Consider the following 17,968-nt stretch of genomic DNA (forward strand, 5'->3'; position numbering starts at 1 on the left):
TTGAATCGATCGAATATATTCATAACGTAGCGATGTCGGGGGAGACGATGTAGGAAGCGATGTACAGTATAGACGAGGCAGCGGCACTTAGACGCGACGCGTCTGCAATTCAGGGGCTCAGTTCCCTTATCCGGGGGCGATCTTCTCTCGGGCCGAGGCCAAATTCAAACTCAGTTGGCTCCCTGCCAGGGAGTCGACGAAATCTCCCAGTCTCCCAGATGCGAAGGCCCCCATGGCCTGTTGCCTCTTTAGGCACGCGTCTCGGGAGACTGGTCACGAGTCTATGAGAGATGTCGATGAGGGTTTGCAACGGGCAATAGCGAGCTGATGAAAACCTGAGCACGTTTTTGCGTGGGAACATGTTGGTTTCGTGAAACATTATCGCGGATAAACGTTTAAACGTTAAGACATCGATGCGGACAGATACAAATCACGCGCACACTTGCGTGGATGTCCGTGGCGCAGTATACTTGCATCTACATTTTATGCCACGCTCGCTAAGTTGTAGGTACGCCACTTCTAGCTAATAGTAATGCGCTTCTTCACCCGCGTTGCCTGCACCACTCTACAAACCCCCTCCCAGTACTCGTCCGCCTGCTCCGGCCACCACCCTCTGTTCCGCTGAACAATGGCCGACAGGTGAGGAAAGAAGCGGAAAAGAAGTGCCCCCATCGCGTCCGTACTAGGAAGAATCTCAAACTCCTCTTCGTTCCAGGAGAGCCACAGCTTTTCTACATTGCCAAAAGTAGGAATCTCCGACTCCAGCGTGTCTAGAAGCGACATCTGCGCACTGCCGATTTCGATATGCACACCGATTATGCGTATCTGAGGAAGTCGGCGTGTGAGCTCGATAAGATCAGAGAAAGATGAGGGAAGATCGGGTCGACGCGAAGAACTTCCAATCTCGGCCAACTGGCGACTAGCTCTATCAGTTGATCGCTATGAAGCCGCACAGAATCGTCATAGTATCGGAGCTCCATTGATCGGAGGTTGCGGAAAGAAGTCAGATGGCGGAGAGCGTCGAATGGAGGGATAGTACCAGACTCGATAGAGACGTCCTCCACGGAGAAGTTGGAAATGGAGACTTCGGCGAGACTATCAGAACAGAGGCGCTCAACAGCTCTGGCGAATGAGTGGATGGAGGACCTGCTAAGTGGTCCGCAGACTATACGTCGAACACTTGCCCGGCGATGGGAGGGGGACGGAGGAGGACCTAGAAGGCGTTCTAAAGCAAGAACGTTCGCATCACCGCTGTCCGCGTCAAGGGTCAAAGTGTCAAGATCGTCAAAGGGGACGATGCTGTCCGAAGAGAGCCAATGAGACGTCCGCGTGGTGTAAACACCGAGTGAATGAAGAGAGGGAAGGTTTCTAAGATGATGAAGCATGTAGACATCGACAGGCCCGCACTTCACCGAGCGCAGGTTTGACCAGGCGCAGATAGACTGAGACATTGCCAACGATGGCTCAGAGTTTGGTGGAGGCGTTTCAAACTCGATGGTTTCGATTAGAGGACACTGTGTGGCCAAGCTTGGGGCATAATTCAGAAGAAGTTCACTCTTGAGCGTCGCGTTACTGATGACAATGTTCCGCACGCTGGGTCCCAGGAAGATGGATGCCATCAAGCGAAAACGATTCGCGTCCATACTCCACAACTCCAATGACGTCAGCTTGGGGAACAAGACTGGGATAGGGCAAAAGCAGAGCGACTCGTAGACCAGGTCTGTGAGACTCAAGGGAGGAATGCCAGGCTCGTAACTCCATGTCTCTTTAATGCTGATTACCCGGCGAGCGTATGATCGCAGAACTTCCCAATCTCTGGATGACATTCGACGCGTGAAAGTCTAACGCGTAACGAGGTTCAAGAAATGGGACGACGGTGAGAAACCTTTTACGTACTAGCTGACTCTGGCGGTTTCCCCTCTCCTCTATGGTCCATATGTCTAAGGGCAAACACCTAAGAAACTGAGTAAAGGGATGGATGTGCGCGTAGAGCGCGTCGAGGGCGGGGTCTTTGAACACTGTGCACACTCTGGCCAATGCAGCAAGCGTAGGTTTGTGGTCGATGCAGCTGATGATTAGTGCTTGAAGTTCTGCTATACCCAAACACGTATCCATAGCAAAAGACGATGAGATGAAGCCTGGTTGGTGGTGATGGAAAGGTCAATTGTGAGATCTAGTGACTCAGAGACGCGACGCGGTGGAACGACATGTGGCTGTGCTCCATTACGTAGCCCATCGGTTTTCACCGGACCGCTCGAGCTTGCTGTTTCTTGCTGTGCAATTCAATCAAAACTCCGCCTAGTTGCTCTTTCGTGGCGTCCCCGTTCTTTATTTTCTTGTCCTCCCTGCACGCGTACAGAGCATCTATTCCATCGAATTGAGTGGATACTAGGAAACTTGGGTATGCTCTCTCCGACCGGCATAGTCTAATGCAGCTGACACTGGGCACAGGTCCCCTGAACCATGCCCGACGAGCAACCAGCAAAACCGCTGCCTTTCCAAGACATGCACAACGAGGCTCTGTATCAGCAATACCTGAAGTACTGGGAAGGTCTGTGTCTTACGGCTAATCAGCTACAACCCCACCTCTTCCTCGGTCCACCTTTCGAAGTCGCGCACGTCCCCGCCTTTAGTCAATACCTCAAAGGCTACCTTCACCCAGTCCTTCCCCTCGACCAATCCGATTTCATCGAAGCAGATTGTACTGCTGTGTGGTGCATTGAATCCACCGTGGCCGGTATCGCTCCTCCTGTCGTCCAATCTGATCAGTACCTCATGCTCGGCGTGAAGAAAGAGGCCGCCGTTTTCTCCACGTTTGATAATGATATGCCAGCTCCCGCTCCCGCTGTGCTATCCGGTGTGCGCACGCTCGATGCTGCTCATCGGGGTGCCAGTGAAGATTGCCCTACAGTACAGATTCCTGTACGCGACAACCACCTCGCCATGCTGACCCTCGCGTGGTCTTATATTCTTTCCGCCCATTGGTCGGAGACTCAGGGCGGATCTATTCTATTCGCGTCAGCTGCGCCAATCGGTTTAGCAACGAGCGTCGAATTGAGGGGGAGGGATCACCATCGCGTCCGCACTCACGACCCAGAGGCAGCAGTCTGGTGGTCCCACGTCTTAGCCCCGAAAGCAGGCTGGGTGGCTAGCATCCAACGCTTCGATACCACCTTCCACTCGCCCTGGTCCATTCGACCAAGGGGTACGGCTCCATCGTTCTACATCGAGGTACCTACACCCCTCCACGGGTTGCCGGTTGCTCCTGACTCGGCTAGAGCATACTCGTACTTGGAAAGCTACGTTTCAACTTACGGCCTGGAAGAACAGGCTGAAATGGCTCTGCTCGCTGCACTTCTCGTTCCTTCTCACCTGAGGCGTAACTGCCCGTACAGACTTCCCTACCCGTGCCACACGGCGGACACGATGCAGCACCTGAGGTCCGGAGAAGGCCGTACAACCAGAGCTCTTTCATCCGTTCCGCGGCTGATGACAATAAGTGCAACAGACCCCTTTCTTATCTTGCGCAACGCCCTTTACAACCCCGAAGTCAGCTGCACTTCGGTTGAGGAGTGGGCTATGGCTGCATCACGAAGGTGGCCCGATTCGTCTGGTGCGGGGACTGTGATAGGTTGCCTGCGGTCGCCGCAAGCGGCATGGTGGTGGATAGCTGCTGGCGTTACCGGTTTATCGCAACGGATAAGGCTCATCGCCGACGAACAGTGCTCCAACTTGGCACTTGCAGCGTGGACGGGGATACCCCAAGGCTACCTCACTTCCACGTTGTTTCGTGACGTTCGAGTCGGTCTCAAGCATGATATGGAAAACGGTAGACATGTCATCCTCAGGGAAGAAGAGATGCCTGTCCTCTTCATGTCGACATTACACGACGTTACAGGAAAGATCTTTGTGCCCCTTGAAGCTGATTGGAAGCCGGTTGGCTATTCTATCTTGTCCGCAAGTACAGATGTTGTCCAGCAGGTCACAAAGCACGGCGCCTCTCTGCGGCTTGCATTTCGCTGCTTGGTTTGGGAGGGATCCATCTCATGTTCCCCAAGAGTTCAGCAGGTGTTTGATGACGACATACCTCCCAGAGTCCCAACACATGTGGCCACCATCACAAACCGAATTGCTGTTAGACAGACGCTGCTGCATATGGCAGATTGGAGGGGATCAGACGCAGATAAGACGGGAGACTTTGACGTTGACGAATGGATTAAGCCATACACATACTTTTTATAAGTGTCTGGACTTGTGATTGGTGGCCTTGTCACGGCGTCTCGTACCCTATACCTGTGCACGACAACAAGACACGCCGCGCTACGCTCCGGCACTTTCTATCGAAGTTAGAAATATCAATAAGCTCGAGCTCGCACCGCTACAGCATAATTTATATTCAGTTTTAATCAACATTTATTCGAAAATCATAATTTTCCCGAGGGCTTAGCCGGGGACAAAAACGCACCATAGAAAATTGTACGTATCACCAGCAAAGTGTCGTTCTCCCACGTTCGGGATTTGTTCGGGATAAACGTCGCAGGCCAAGATCAAAAAGGAAACGCCCATATCAAAACGTCAAACAAAGGTCAACAAAAGCCTACCATAATTTTGAAGATACGAGTTACAATCATAGGAAACACGTTTGCAGATCGCGGGAAGCTGACTTATGTCCTTTCAGCCAGTGACCGATGTGAGAAAAGTGATCCACGAGACCTGAAGATGAAGCATAAAGACACCCCTCTACTACTCTCCGGCATCTGGTCGCCGACGGTGGTGTGCAGTGTGCAGTGAGGTTATGCGACTGTTTAAAGACAGCCAGCAATGCAACGCACATATGCTACAATACACGGTAGTTGAATATGGAAATATCGAGGCTATGTTCACATTCTGTGCGCATAATCAACAACAGCTCTTCTCCAGATGGAAAGCCATCATGCATCATTCTTGCCAAGATACCTCAAATTTACCGTTTAACATGAAGCCAGTCAGCGACATGGCCTCCCATAGGGCTATAGACGGGCTACTAGGCGGGGCAAGGCGATGGAGGTCATGTCGGAACGCGGTGTCGTAAAAGTAATACATAGTTTGAGAGCTTCCCGGCTGCTCTTAACGGTGAATACCCCTCATTAAGCTGAAAATTCACCCATCAAGTCATGAATATCTCGACAAAGAACGCGGTGGACATGATGGTACGCCAAGGGAGGCACTGGCACAGCTGAAAAACGACGTTTGAAACGGGGTAGTACCTATGCGGAACTCTACCTATTGAAATTGATATAACTGAACGGTTTGTCTAGGGGAGCACAAAAAGATACGACTAATTAATCAAAGGAAGGACCCTTCTGCATACAGTATGGTTTATGCCAAATTGAATCATATCTTCGCAACGCAACGAGTCGCTGTGCCGGATCGCTTTGACTGCCTTCAATTTAGTGCAGAGGATGAGATCAAAAATTTCAGGGGTACATGTTGGTGTGCGTTCGTAACAATTAACATATCTTCTGAGGTGCACATCAACGACCCGTGTTTCTCAGAAAGATCGACGATGTGATACTCACAGATCTAATTAGTTACAGGGACGCGAAGATTGTGTAAACATTCATGAAGGTCTTCTAATCCGAGCATCGATGTAGGCATGAGCAAACTCCGTCGTACTGTACAACGGAGTCCATGTCAAAAGATAATATACCGTCTTTAGCTCCATATTGTTTGGGTTCCTCTGCACTTTAACAGCGCTAACAATGATAACAATAAAAATGAATGAGTCGGATCGGAATGCCGTGTAGTGGAAGCGGTAGAACGTCTGGGAGTTATCCAATTTCTCAGAGCGTCGGGCACTACCTATCAAGCTGAACGATCCGACGATGTACGCGATGGTCATGATAGTGAGTGGACGAGGTGGAAACCTGATGCAATTCAGCGTTCAAATCAGCCCCGTATCTAAGCAGACTTTTGAATACATATCAACAGGACTGATCGTAACTTCCATGGGCCTGCAAATACATCGATAGGGTCCCAATAGCGCATGTTCCTATTTGATCACGTATAAAACCATTCAGAACTATTCTCACTTGAACAAGGGGTTAACAAAGGACTGGGTGATCTCGCTAACTCTGATTTCTGATCTGGAGTTTCTTACGTTCAGTACATGCTCAGATAAGCGTGCAGCACTCGGGTTGCAGATGTCTTCCGCGTCCAACGTTCAAATATTCGTCATGAAGAGTGAATGGAGCTGGTCGACGAGAAAAGGGGACTATGAACCAAATGGCGGCAAACGAAACGCGACCACCTATGCTGCTTAAGATACGATTAATAGGTGTTCGTTCATAAACTCATTTCGAAATTTCATGTCCAGATTGCGTCGGGGACCACCCACCGCCACCGTATTTCATTGTTTCTCAACGTGTAGTTATCCTGCCTTGTTTTCCTTCATTATTTGAGAAAGATGCAGGTTCTTCGTAAATGCAGAACACTGAACCTGTTGGGCTCTGCAAAGTAAATACTGCCAGTGGGATAATACACGTGGGAAATTTCCAGCCGACCGCACTGGGATTGTTCTCCATTGTGAAACAACGGGTTATTGGTACTACACAGAAGGGGATACTACATAGACACGGAGAAGAAAATACGGAAGCGAGGGCAGAAACACGCCTCAATCGCTATCAGAACTAGAATACGCCTCCGGGAAAGGGCAACCTCCGCGCCTATGTGTGGGGCACTCCCGGCAGACTTGGAGTCCGCCGGTACGCTTGAACAGGTAGACGAACCCACATGGCACCCACTCGTACTGAACCGGTCTCGTGTTAGGGACTCGGACGCGCTGCTTTCCTTTGCAAATGCCCTCTCGATGCTCGTTGCTTGCGAGATGGCAGTTTTCGCATATGCCGGTAACTCCGCTTCTGTACATGGTGAACGAGTGGTAGGCTGGATCACCAATAATAAAAGATCAAGTGAAAGCGCAGAAAGCGGGAAGTGCCAGGTAATCAGTGATTTTGAACTGGTTAGAGAGGGGAATCAATACGTACGCAGGTAATGGCTAGTATGATATATGTAGAGATGGGTATAGAGCTGATGCGTCTTAGATGGACAGGAAGATGTGTAGAGAGAACGAGACGAAGAAGGGAGGTTCTCAAAGCTGATATCGGTTGATGAGAAGGACGGCTCTCTTATTTCTGCATGCTTTTATAGTGTGGATGCCCTCGTAGCATGGGTGAGAGTGGCGGGGACATAGACTTCACGTTATGGGACCGTCAGATTGTAGGGACGCCAGTAGAGCACATCTGGCGCTCGCCCGACTCGCGAAAGAGCCGTCTGTTTTTGGATGCGGAGACGCCACAACGTCAGCGTCAAACAGCAGTAGTGGATCAATCTTGCAGCATTTGTGCGAGGCAAAAAGCTGGCGTCCTGATGAACACTCACAATTGGGCTGCTTGGCAGGACGCCACAAGGCTATCTTGCCGGCCATTAGAAGATGTGCCAATCATCGTCGCCACTGGAAGCAGTCGTTATATTGAAGATTGCGAGCGATAGATCTTGGAAAGTGCTAGTGCGTCACCTGCATGCTGTATCGTAGCGTTTAATTTATTCACAACGTACAGCCATATTTCCTCCTATGCAAAGAGGCATGTCTCATTCAATCTCTGACTCCCAGTATATAAGTCGCCTCGATATACTGTACATAGTCATACTCCATCTCTGGTCACCTGCATTTTCGCATACACCTCTCCTGACCCGCCTACCGAAGCCACTACCTATAAATCGCATTCTTCCCTTAAACTTTGAAGTGTAAGCACTTTGACATTCGTTGGATGATACATGGTACTCAGTAAAGAGTATTCAGGATGATCCCACCAACTGAATTAAAAGGAAGCTGCCGAAAGTGCAGACATCCGGACTCAGCTCATGGATACGTTAGGTGCATAGGCCGACGCAGAGATGGGCAATCCTGCAACTTCGAATGGAAACTGACTCCTTCTGGGTGCCACGACTCTGCGTGCAAGAGATGTCCAGCACATCCTGACGAGCAACCCGTTCCTTTCTATCGAGGCCCATATTAGTACTTGACCTTTTGTAATTGTATACACCATTCTCATTGCTCGTGTATTTGGTCTCGTATAAATGAATTGTCATAGCTTGCCTTAATTTTATCTTGAGCGCCCCAAAGCTTGCAATTGAGTGTACTCGAATCCAGGCAATAAATTGTCCTCAATCAGATCACCCGCACTGTCGTCTTAGAGGCGTCTCTTGTTGTGTCTAAGACAATCTGCTCGCAGGACGAAAGTGGCGTCAACGCTATTCGGAGGAGTCACCGCTGGCGCCACTTTGTTCACCGCCAGTATTGACAAACCTGTACGCACTACGTTACAAAAAAGAGGTATGGGTTGTGGCGTCCAATCTGGCGCCTTCGCTACGAGACTACAATTACTAAATCGGTTTGTTTGGCTTATGCACAGGTGTTGCGTGAAAACTCGGCTATTTCTTGCGCACTCATGGATGGGGCGTCCTTACCACTGGCTTACAGCTAGACAAGCGCCGTAGGAACATTAATCACTGGTAAAGCGAGACTCACGCTATACCTTGTGGGCCGCCACCTGACCTAGTGGTTCTCGAGAAGCTGAACAGCTTGAATCCATTGCTCTATCAGGTAGCCGCCACCGAAATAGTCTTCTTAATTATAGCGCGGTATAGGTTTTTACCAAGCGTCTCCGGTCATTATTTGACTCAGAAAGGTCAAGCGGCGAATGATACTGCGTTTCTCCATTCCTCTCTGTGAGGCGTCCATACACAGCACACCATGCCATACTTTTCGTTATCTAGAAGCATGACTAGAAGTATAAAAGGGCTCTCCATAGACAGACCTACCCGCACCAACAAAGGCTCTTCGAAATCGCAGGTCAGTCTCGTTATTCGCTCCCCTGCTCCCTTTTCACCGCGGTTCACTAGACATCAGAATATCACCCATCGTATATATCTTTCAAAGTCCCTTTCAGATAACTTCGAAGACTTCAGATCTTTGTGAGCTCCACATATATTGCATGTTTGCTGTTTGCCCGTTAAATGACGTTTTCATTCCCAGAGGTCTACAAACCAAACGAATAAATTGCATCATGTGGAACAGGAATGCGGGTGGATTTTGCCAGTCGTGCAACTTGGCTCAGTCAACCCATAATAAAGTCAAATGCAACGCTAGGTATAAACGGTGGTTGAACAGCAGTGAGTGGGAGTGGGCGCATTGCCAGAACTGGTGGAGAGCCACGCGCTCAGGCTTGAACGGGACACGTGTTTGCCAGAGCTGCCCAGCCCACCCGGGGAAGAATCCATTCGAGGATGAGTGAAGTATTATTAATGGCTTACAAGGAACCGGTGTCTTCTACCTTCAAGTATATTCTCTCCATGTGTATTTTTGTAGTACTCAATATGACTGTATCATGAATTCAAGATATACGCATATGAGACGGAGGATCGTCGATAACATATCAGACTAGCTGTGACCTCTCTACATACTGGTGGGGTTCGACGGTGTTTTATGCTCCACTCCGATGATATCTACTTCCCTCAGCCTTCAAACTCAAAACAAACCTCTCGCATCATGCCGACACAGTTTTATTACATACTACCGACGCCCGAGGAAACAGCCGACTCTGACAATACAAGATCTGCAAAGCATTACTATCGCACACTTTTGAGCGTCCAGCAATTCACTCACCCCATGGCTTGGTCCATTCGTCGATATAAAAATCACCGGTTTTGTCTGCGTCTGGGCCCCTCCAGTCCGCGAGGTGCATAAAGGTTTCCTTGATGGCAACATCATTTGTGATAGTTGCTATACGCTTCCGATTTCTAGGCGGGTCGTCGTCGTCGAACTCTTGATGTATGCCCTGCATAGCATTATTCCATACTAGGCAGCGATACACAAGTCGCAGCGATGCGCTGTGCTTCGCGACTTGCTGAACCGTATCCGTACTTTTCGATAAGATAGAATACCCAACAGGCTTCCAGTCAGCGACGACGGGGACATAAATCTTTCCTGTAGCATTGTCCACCGTCGAAATGAGAAGGGCGAGCATTTCTTCCTCTCTCAGGATGAGATCCTGTCCGCTTTCCTCATCGTGCTTGACGCTGATGCAAACGCCACGAGAAATAGAAGAGGTCAGGTATCCTTGGGTTATTCCCGTCCACGCTGCGAGCACCAAATTGGAGCTTGCTTCACCAGAGATAGATCGTATTTGTTGCGAGAAACCGGTAACACCGGCAGCTAACCACCACCAGGCAGCTTGAGGCGATCGAAGACAGCCCATCACGGCCGCAGACCCAGAAGATTCAGGCCACCTTCGCGACGCAGCCATTGCCCACTCTTTAGCGCACGTGCAGTCCACTTCGGGGTTGTAGAGTGCGTTTCGCAAGATGAGAGTGGGGTCGGTTGCGCTTATTGTCATCAGTCGCGGGACGGATGAAAGGGCTCTGAGTGTGCGGCCTTCTCTGGATGTCAGTGGTGGGAACATGTCTACTACATGGCACGGGGATGGGAGTCTGTAACGGCTGTTCCTCCTCAGGTGGGATGGGACGAGAAGTGTAGCGAACAGGGCCATTTCAGCCTGCTCTGCCAGGCCGTAAGCTGAAACGTAGCTTTCCAGAAACGAATATGCTCTAGCCGAGTCAGGAGCAATCTGCGACCCAGGGAGGGGTGTAGGTCCCTCGACATAGAATAATGGAGCTGTACTCTTTGGTCGAATGGACCACGGCGAGTGGAAGGTGGTGTCGAAACGTTGGATGCTGGCCAACCAGCCTGCTTCGGGAGCTAGGACGTGAGCCCACCAGACTGCCGCATCTGAGTCGTGAGTACGAACGCGATGGTGATCTGTCTCGGTCTCCCTCAACTCGAGGCTCGTTGGTGCACCAATTGGCGCAGCCGACGCGAATAGAATAGATCCGCCCTGAGTCTCCGACCAATGAGCGGAAAGAATATAAGACCACGCGAGGGTCAGCATGGCGAGGTGGTTGTCGTGGACAGGAGTCTGTACTGTAGGGCAATCTTCACTGGCACCCTGATGAGCAGCATCGAGCGTGCGCACACCGGATAGCACAGCGGGAGTGGGGGCTGGCATATCATTATCAAACGTGGAGAAAACGGCGGCCTCTTTCGTCACGCCGAGCATGAGGTACTGATCGGATTGGACGACAGGAGGAGCGATACCGGCCACGGTGGACTCAATGCACCACACAGCAGTACAATCTGCTTCGATGAAATCGGATTGGTCGAGGGGAAGGACTGGGTGAAGGTAGCCTTTGAGGTATTGACTAAAGGCGGGGACGTGCGCGACTTCGATAGGTGGACCGAGGAAGAGGTGGGGTTGTAGCTGATTAGCCGTAAGACACAGACCTTCCCAGTACTTCAGGTATCGCTGATACAGAGCTTCGTTGTGCATATCCTGGAAAGGCAGCGGTTTTGCCGGTTGCTCGTCGGGCATGGTTCAGGTAAGCTATACGTAGTGTCAGCTGCATTAAATTTGGCAGATAGTAAGATACATACTTGATTTACTAATATCGACTCAATCCGACGGAATAGATGCTCTGTACGCGCGCAGGGACTCGGGGGACGAGAAAATAAAGAACGGGGACGCCACGAAAGAGCAACTGGGCGGAGTTTTGATTGAGTTGCACAGCAAGCTCGAGCGGTCCGGTGAAAGCCGATGACCCTATGTAATGGAGCACAGCCACTCATCGAACCGAAGAAAGAAGACACCTTCCTTACTGTTTAAGAAGGTCTCTCAAAAGAAGCATGCGATTACGCCGGTCTCGAGTTCCACAGGGAAGGCGTTTCTCTATATTCATCACGATTTTAATGGCAGGGCGCGGAGGCTTACAAAACGATATCATTGGTTACAAGTCTCCGAGGCTCATTAGGCTCAGCCGCAGTCCGCACAAGTCTAAGTCTAGGTGTTCGCCTCAACCCATTCTTCTCCTCGTAATTCGAACCACGCCTCAAACCACCAAATCACATCGAATCTTCTTTCGATCGCGGTCAGTTCTGCCAGAGAGGGAAGTGGGATACCACCAAGAACGTCCAAAGCCTCCAGCGGCTTCCCCAACCTTTCCCTCGCCTTAGCTAGCTGAATCAGAGCGCGCGGAGTGCAAGGGCTGTGTCCGACTTGTATATCGGTGAGATTAGGACAGACGCTCCGGCTCTGCGTAAGCACATTCATAAAGGTGTCGTCGAATCCTGGACATCCATCGACAGATAGCCAGGACCCGTCCCATTTGCTGAGTATCGTCAGGAGGTCGGTTTGGTCGTCCGCGTCTTAGAGACGAAGTCGACAGGTGGAACCTAATCTGTTTTGCATCGGAAAAGAAGTCAAGTCACTGCTGCGCAGGCTGATGAGATGTTTGGGGTATAGCCTAGGCGTGATGTAGTCTAGCAAGCGAGAGATTGAAGGGCCCCCCATGTCAGAAATCCAGATAGTCAGTTCGTCGCTCCACTCGTCAGTGTCTTCGTGTATCAGATGATAAAACGGAGAATGGGAGATGGTGAGATATGCAGGGTCGATTTCGCCAAAATGCACATCTTCAATGAAAAAACCAGTCCGCGTTCTCGTTCTCTCGTGGGCACCCTTGCGCGGCTATGAGAGCGTCACCGAAAAGTTTGGGAGAAAGGGCGTCCATGATTGTAGGAGGGCGATATCGACAAGCGACTAGGGACAGGGAGCATGATGCCCCATCCTTGCGTCCGTCGATGGCAAGAACGAAGTCAGCGAGGCTCCGCGCGTCTAGTTCCAGTTGAGACATCTTAGGGCAGTAGAACGCTATTATTTGGGCTGGTTCATCGGTATCCGTAATAGCGGAGATAGACGTGAGCTTGTCCATTTTAGGTGCTGATACACCGTCAAAGAGGCGGCTAGCGAGAACTGTAGACGAGCGGTAGAGACCTTTCAGGGTGAATTTGGAGCACCGAGAAAGATGAGGCCTGATGCATTCCATGGCTGCTAGAATGCGCCTGTTTTCGAGGTTAGGGTCCATCAGAGGAGCGCCGCGATAGCACACGTAGATCTCTATGGTACGCATGCGCGTGGCGGCAAGGAAGGTATTGATGACATGGCGGGTGACGTACGGGGCATCGACGTGGATGATGATCCGTGACCAGAAGCGCCTATCCATAGCCAGTACATCGAGTCACCTGCGACAAACGCCAGCACAGAGTAAGGAAACGTAGCAGGGCTGTGGAAATCGAAGAATGCGTGCGACGAGCGAGACGGATGCACGCCCTTGCGGACGAGCTTGAAGATAACGAGTAGAGTTTCTGTTGGCAAGGACGAGATAGAGACGCGAGGATAGCATGCTTTATACATGAGTGTGTTTATGCGTACTTGTGCGAGTGAATGCATGGGGGGTGTCGCGGAGGAGGAGAGCGATAAAGGATAAAGAGATGAACCACTGTCACGTCCTTGAGCGGGTTCGCTTTCAGCGTGGGAAAATGCAACACAACGGACCGAGTTACCGAGTAGGCTCAGCAGCGACCTGACGCGCCGGGTTTCACGCTACAAGTCATCTCGAGCAGCTACAGCTTGGTGAGTAGAACCTCAATATCTCAATTCCTGGAATGTGCAGATACCGTCGCGGACCACGTCATAGAGGGGTAGGATGTATTTAGCTTGGAGCAGGCAGGCGCAAGCGCGGTGCAGCTTTGAGCACTAGCGAAGCTTGCGTCGGGGACTGCGAAGGAGACCAAGTCGTTGAGAGATGGGGAATCCGTCGAATACTTCTCTAATGGTACTCAATCCAAGCATCCCATGGCATAGCGCGCGAGCTGATGACAGGGGTTAGTAAAACACATCGGAAATGGGGTTACGATACGCAGACTCTAGCGAAGCGGGCGACGTGTGCTTAATATCTTTAGCACCCTAAGCTACTCGAGCTCACAGGAAATTGGCCACGCGTCCGAAGGCGTCGTAAAGGGTCGATGGATGCCGAAGTCCCAGGCTTAGGCACGAGGAAGAGGATGTGGATGTGCGGAACGCGAGAAGGTCTGTTTATAAACACGATCACATGGTGCCCTGTTCTCAGGGCGGCCTCGATATCAGACTTGGCTTCTCTTAAATACCCTCGTCCACAACCACACCAATGTTTCGCCCAGCTTGCACCCGCGCCCTCACACCAGCATGGCCCGCACCAGTCCGTTTGGCCTCCTGGTCCTCTTCGTCGGTCTTGCCCTGTCCAACGGCGTGCTCGCCCTCTGGCCCATTCCCCGCAACCTGACCACCGGCTCCACCGCACTCAAGCTCTCCCCTGCGTTCACCATCCAAGTCGACGTGCCCAACGCGCCAAGCGACCTCTACGACGCCGTCGGCCAGGCGAAGCAGTATCTCGAGAATGACAAGCTCGGCCGCCTTGTCGTCGGACGGGGTGCGAACGACACCACTGCCGTTCAAGGAGCGAAGACCATCTCCACGCTCACGCTCTCGCTCGAGGAAGGCGCAACGGTCAACAGCATCACGGATGAAGCCCGCGCCAAGTTTGAGGACCGGAGCGAGGAATACCAGCTCACTATTCCCGACGACGGCTCTGCTGCGACGCTCGTCGCCAACTCGACGCTGGGGCTCTACCGTGGGCTGACGACGTTCGGCCAGATCTGGTACACGTATGGGGCGGACACGTATACGTTGGAGGCGCCGTTTGATATCACGGATTCACCTGCATACGTGCGTCTCCTCCCTTGATTGTGTCGCGTTATAACGTGTTTTATCTAACTTTGGCTTGATGGTTCCCATAGCCTTATCGTGGGTTGGGTCTTGATACATCTCGGTGAGTAGCTGGTAGCCTCCTATTCCTATGCCCACATTGACGGTTTATTGTAGTAATTAGTAAGCCTCGTCCACCCATTTCGATTTTACGATGCTCAACGGCGTAGTTTCCCAGTCCAGAGCATCCTTCGAACCTTGGACGCCATGAGCTGGGTCAAGGTACATACGCCTCCCACAATCCCTCCATTTCGCCGCTAAGGTTTGATACCCAATCGACAAGATTAACACGTTCCACTGGCATATCACCGATAGCCAAAGCTGGCCACTCGAGGTTGCCGAGTACCCCGAGCTCGCTCAGTATGGCGCGTACTCTGCGCAGGATGTCTACACCGAGCAGGACATCCAGCAAATCTTGTCTTATGCGGGTGCAGTGCGTATATTTAGCTCTTTGCGCCCAAATTAGCTGCTGATCCGAAAATATCTATCTTTAGCGCGGCATTGATGTTCTCCTCGTGCGTCCCGCCGACTATCTCACATCATCGCGACCCTAATCTCACTACCCCTCTATGATTACAGGAAATCGACACACCAGGCCACACCGCCATCATTGGAACCGCGTACCCCGAGTACGTCGCGTGCATGACCGAGTCGCCCTGGTCGACCTACGCGAACGAGCCCCCGGCCGGGCAACTCCGCTTCCCGCTCCCCGAAGTGCGCAACTTCACGACAAACCTGCTCGCGTCGATCGCGAAGACGATGCCGTCTTACTACTTCAGCACGGGTGGCGACGAGCTCAATCTCCCGTGCTACACCGACGACCCCATCACCTCCGGGTACTTGAACAGCACGGGCACGACGATCAACGATGCGCTGGATGAGTTCACGAACAGCACGCATAGCGCCCTCATTGGGCTGGGCAAGACGCCTGTCGTGTGGGAGGAGATGGTGCTCGATTTCAATCTGACGTCGTTGTCAGACGAGACGATCGTTATGACTTGGATTTCATCCGCCGATGCGGCCGCCATTGCAGACAAGGGATTCAGGATCGTGCAAGCGCCATCGAACTATTTCTATCTCGTGCGTACTACTCTTTCCTTTCCTATCCTCCCACTTTTACTCGGTGCTAACGCACGTAAAACGAACCATAGGACTGCGGCGCCGGCGAATGGATCGGCGACGACCCCGCCGGCAACTCGTGGTGCGACCCGTTCAAAACATGGCAATACGCCTACACCTACGACCCGCTCGCGAACCTCACTACCGCACAGCAGTCCCTCGTGCTCGGCGGCGAGCAGATTCTGTGGACCGAGCAGTCCGGCCCGGAGAACCTCGAACCGATCGTGTGGCCGCGCGCGGCCGCGTCCGCCGAGATCTTCTGGAGCGCCGCGCAGCCGGGCGGGGCGCCGCTGAACGGGACGGAGGCGCTGCCGAGGTTGCAGGATGTGAGGTACAGGATGGTGCAGAGGGGGTTGAACCCGATTCAGCTGCAGCCGCAGTGGTGCGCGCTGAGGCCGTACGAGTGTGATTTGTATGCTTGAGAGGAGCGGTGCTTTGCGTAGCGAGTGGTGGGGCAGTGGACTTTGATCTTCTCGTAGGGATAAGGGGGTTTTACGGACTTGGTAATTCATTGCTATGGTCGGGTTTTGCTCGTACCTTCTCCAGACACCAATGGTTTGATGATCTAAATTTCTAAGCTGGATGAATGCACGCAAACACGAGGTCGCCAGCCGGGGACATGGGAATCAAGCTCAAGTTTGACGTCCGGAATTTCCCGCGTTTACGTGTTTCGTCCACCTCGCTGTCTCCCCATACGTCTGCGTCAAGCTTCACGTCTTGCTTCCACGCCAACTATCCGCGCGTCATGCACCGCTGCCTGAGTATAGCAGAACTGCAAAGTCAGATCGTTCAATCGATCGAATGCAAGGCCAGTCTCGCTCGACTCGCAAGAGTCAGCAGATGGTTCAAGGATCCGGCGCTCGATGCTCTCTACACCCACATTGACGACTTTCCGGCCTTCCTCAGGTGCTTGCCCTTAGATCTGTGGACCATTGAAAAGGGAAAATAAATGGGACCAAAGGAGCTTGTAAGTTAAAAAATTATTTGCAATGCCATTTTGACCGACCCGTCTCTAGACGTTCATTCACCCGATGACATTCGTCGATTGGGACATCCTGCAAGCATACGCTAGTCGCGTAGTCTTTATCAGTTCATGTTTTTACGGCCCTTCATGCTCCATTCTGTCTGTCGAGGTCTGCGAGGTCCTTTCTCAATGTCCCTACGCGGTTGTTTTTCCCAGGCTCCGGTCGCTTAAGGCACAGATGTATGTTGACGATGAACGCCAAGTTTTGGAGTCTGTTCTTCTTGGGCCTCAGCTTCGGGACCTCAACGTTTACGGTCATTCATTCCATGAGTTCTTGGAGCATGTCCCGGATTTTGCAACAAGGTGCCCTTTGGTCGAGAGCATCAAGTTCCTTCTGAGGAGGCGGGAAGACAACGACTACCAGGAGCACAATGACAAACATTATGCATCACCCGCAGTGTCGAACACCATCTGCTCTTTACGGAATATCCACACATTCAAATGGGGCCCCGTCAACGAGCAGATCCTTCTTCATTTACGAAGCCAACCGCTCATAAAGTCACTTACCATCTACGCCACAGAACTTTCGAGCTGGTTGTCGTCTGAACAGGACTTCAGTCTTCGCAGGGTGGACTCCTTGAGGATTGTCGCAGAGGAGAGTAGTATGGCCGTCCAAGCTCTCAACCGCATTATATCCATCCCGGCAGCAACGCCTTTCGCCAGCCGCACTCGTATTGCTCGACTCAATGTCGTGTCGCTCATAGCACCATCGTTACCAGAGTTTGGGGCGGTAATCCAGCGTATTTGTGCTGATGACCTGGTTGAGCTTTCTATAACGGACGAGCTTATCGGATGGGATCCTGAAGACATTGCCGACATCTCCCATCTCAGACATTTTGACCTCTTCGCCCTTTTCACACCGTTTCATAACCTCAAGGTTCTCAAAGTCATCAGATCCGAGGACCATGACATTCAACAACCTTTTAGTCTATCTGGGGATCAGCTTCTCGAACTAGCTTTGAACTGGCCTCGCTTGGAAGTCCTGGCCATCAATCCTTACGAGCTATTCATCCCTATTTCCACCCTTATCCGACTCATTCAGCTTTTGCCTGAGGTGCGCGAGGTTAAGGTTCCAGCAATCATACATCCCGAA

The 17,968-nt window shown here is 51.7% G+C and overlaps 5 protein-coding genes across 5 annotated transcripts; 2 read left to right on the forward strand and 3 right to left on the reverse strand.

Annotated features, from left to right (window-relative positions):
• Window positions 1-506: 506 nt before the first annotated feature.
• Window positions 507-1,819, reverse strand: CONPUDRAFT_165612 (uncharacterized protein). The gene is made up of 2 exons (XM_007770622.1): window positions 954-1,819; window positions 507-912 (listed from the first exon to the last, which is right to left on the reverse strand). Exons 1-2 carry the CDS (start codon window positions 1,641-1,643, stop codon window positions 520-522), a joined length of 1,083 nt encoding a protein of 360 aa, XP_007768812.1. The 5' UTR covers window positions 1,644-1,819; the 3' UTR covers window positions 507-519.
• A 636-nt stretch (window positions 1,820-2,455) lies between these two features.
• On the forward strand, window positions 2,456-4,249 carry CONPUDRAFT_144237 (uncharacterized protein). The gene has a single exon (XM_007770623.1). It carries the CDS (start codon window positions 2,464-2,466, stop codon window positions 4,240-4,242), a length of 1,779 nt encoding a protein of 592 aa, XP_007768813.1. The 5' UTR covers window positions 2,456-2,463; the 3' UTR covers window positions 4,243-4,249.
• Window positions 4,250-9,456: 5,207 nt separating this feature from the next.
• CONPUDRAFT_144238 (uncharacterized protein) lies at window positions 9,457-11,580 on the reverse strand. The gene is made up of 3 exons (XM_007770624.1): window positions 11,531-11,580; window positions 9,707-11,480; window positions 9,457-9,656 (listed from the first exon to the last, which is right to left on the reverse strand). The coding sequence occupies exons 2-3, from the start codon at window positions 11,466-11,468 to the stop codon at window positions 9,607-9,609; spliced, it is 1,812 nt and encodes a 603-aa protein (XP_007768814.1). The 5' UTR covers window positions 11,469-11,480; window positions 11,531-11,580; the 3' UTR covers window positions 9,457-9,606.
• Window positions 11,581-11,933: 353 nt separating this feature from the next.
• CONPUDRAFT_73206 (uncharacterized protein) lies at window positions 11,934-13,152 on the reverse strand (the record flags this gene model as incomplete). The annotated part of the gene is made up of 2 exons (XM_007770141.1): window positions 11,934-12,261; window positions 12,578-13,152. 2 exons carry the CDS (start codon window positions 13,150-13,152, stop codon window positions 11,934-11,936), a joined length of 903 nt encoding a protein of 300 aa, XP_007768331.1.
• A 980-nt stretch (window positions 13,153-14,132) lies between these two features.
• On the forward strand, window positions 14,133-16,399 carry CONPUDRAFT_124607 (glycoside hydrolase family 20 protein). The gene is made up of 8 exons (XM_007770625.1): window positions 14,133-14,693; window positions 14,765-14,796; window positions 14,850-14,855; window positions 14,903-14,954; window positions 15,016-15,165; window positions 15,227-15,247; window positions 15,312-15,812; window positions 15,884-16,399. The coding sequence occupies exons 1-8, from the start codon at window positions 14,154-14,156 to the stop codon at window positions 16,271-16,273; spliced, it is 1,692 nt and encodes a 563-aa protein (XP_007768815.1). The 5' UTR covers window positions 14,133-14,153; the 3' UTR covers window positions 16,274-16,399.
• The last annotated feature ends 1,569 nt before the right edge of the window (window positions 16,400-17,968 follow it).

The sequence above is a fragment of the Coniophora puteana genome (assembly GCF_000271625.1).
Source record: "Coniophora puteana RWD-64-598 SS2 unplaced genomic scaffold CONPUscaffold_6, whole genome shotgun sequence".
NCBI lineage: Eukaryota > Fungi > Basidiomycota > Agaricomycetes > Boletales > Coniophoraceae > Coniophora > Coniophora puteana.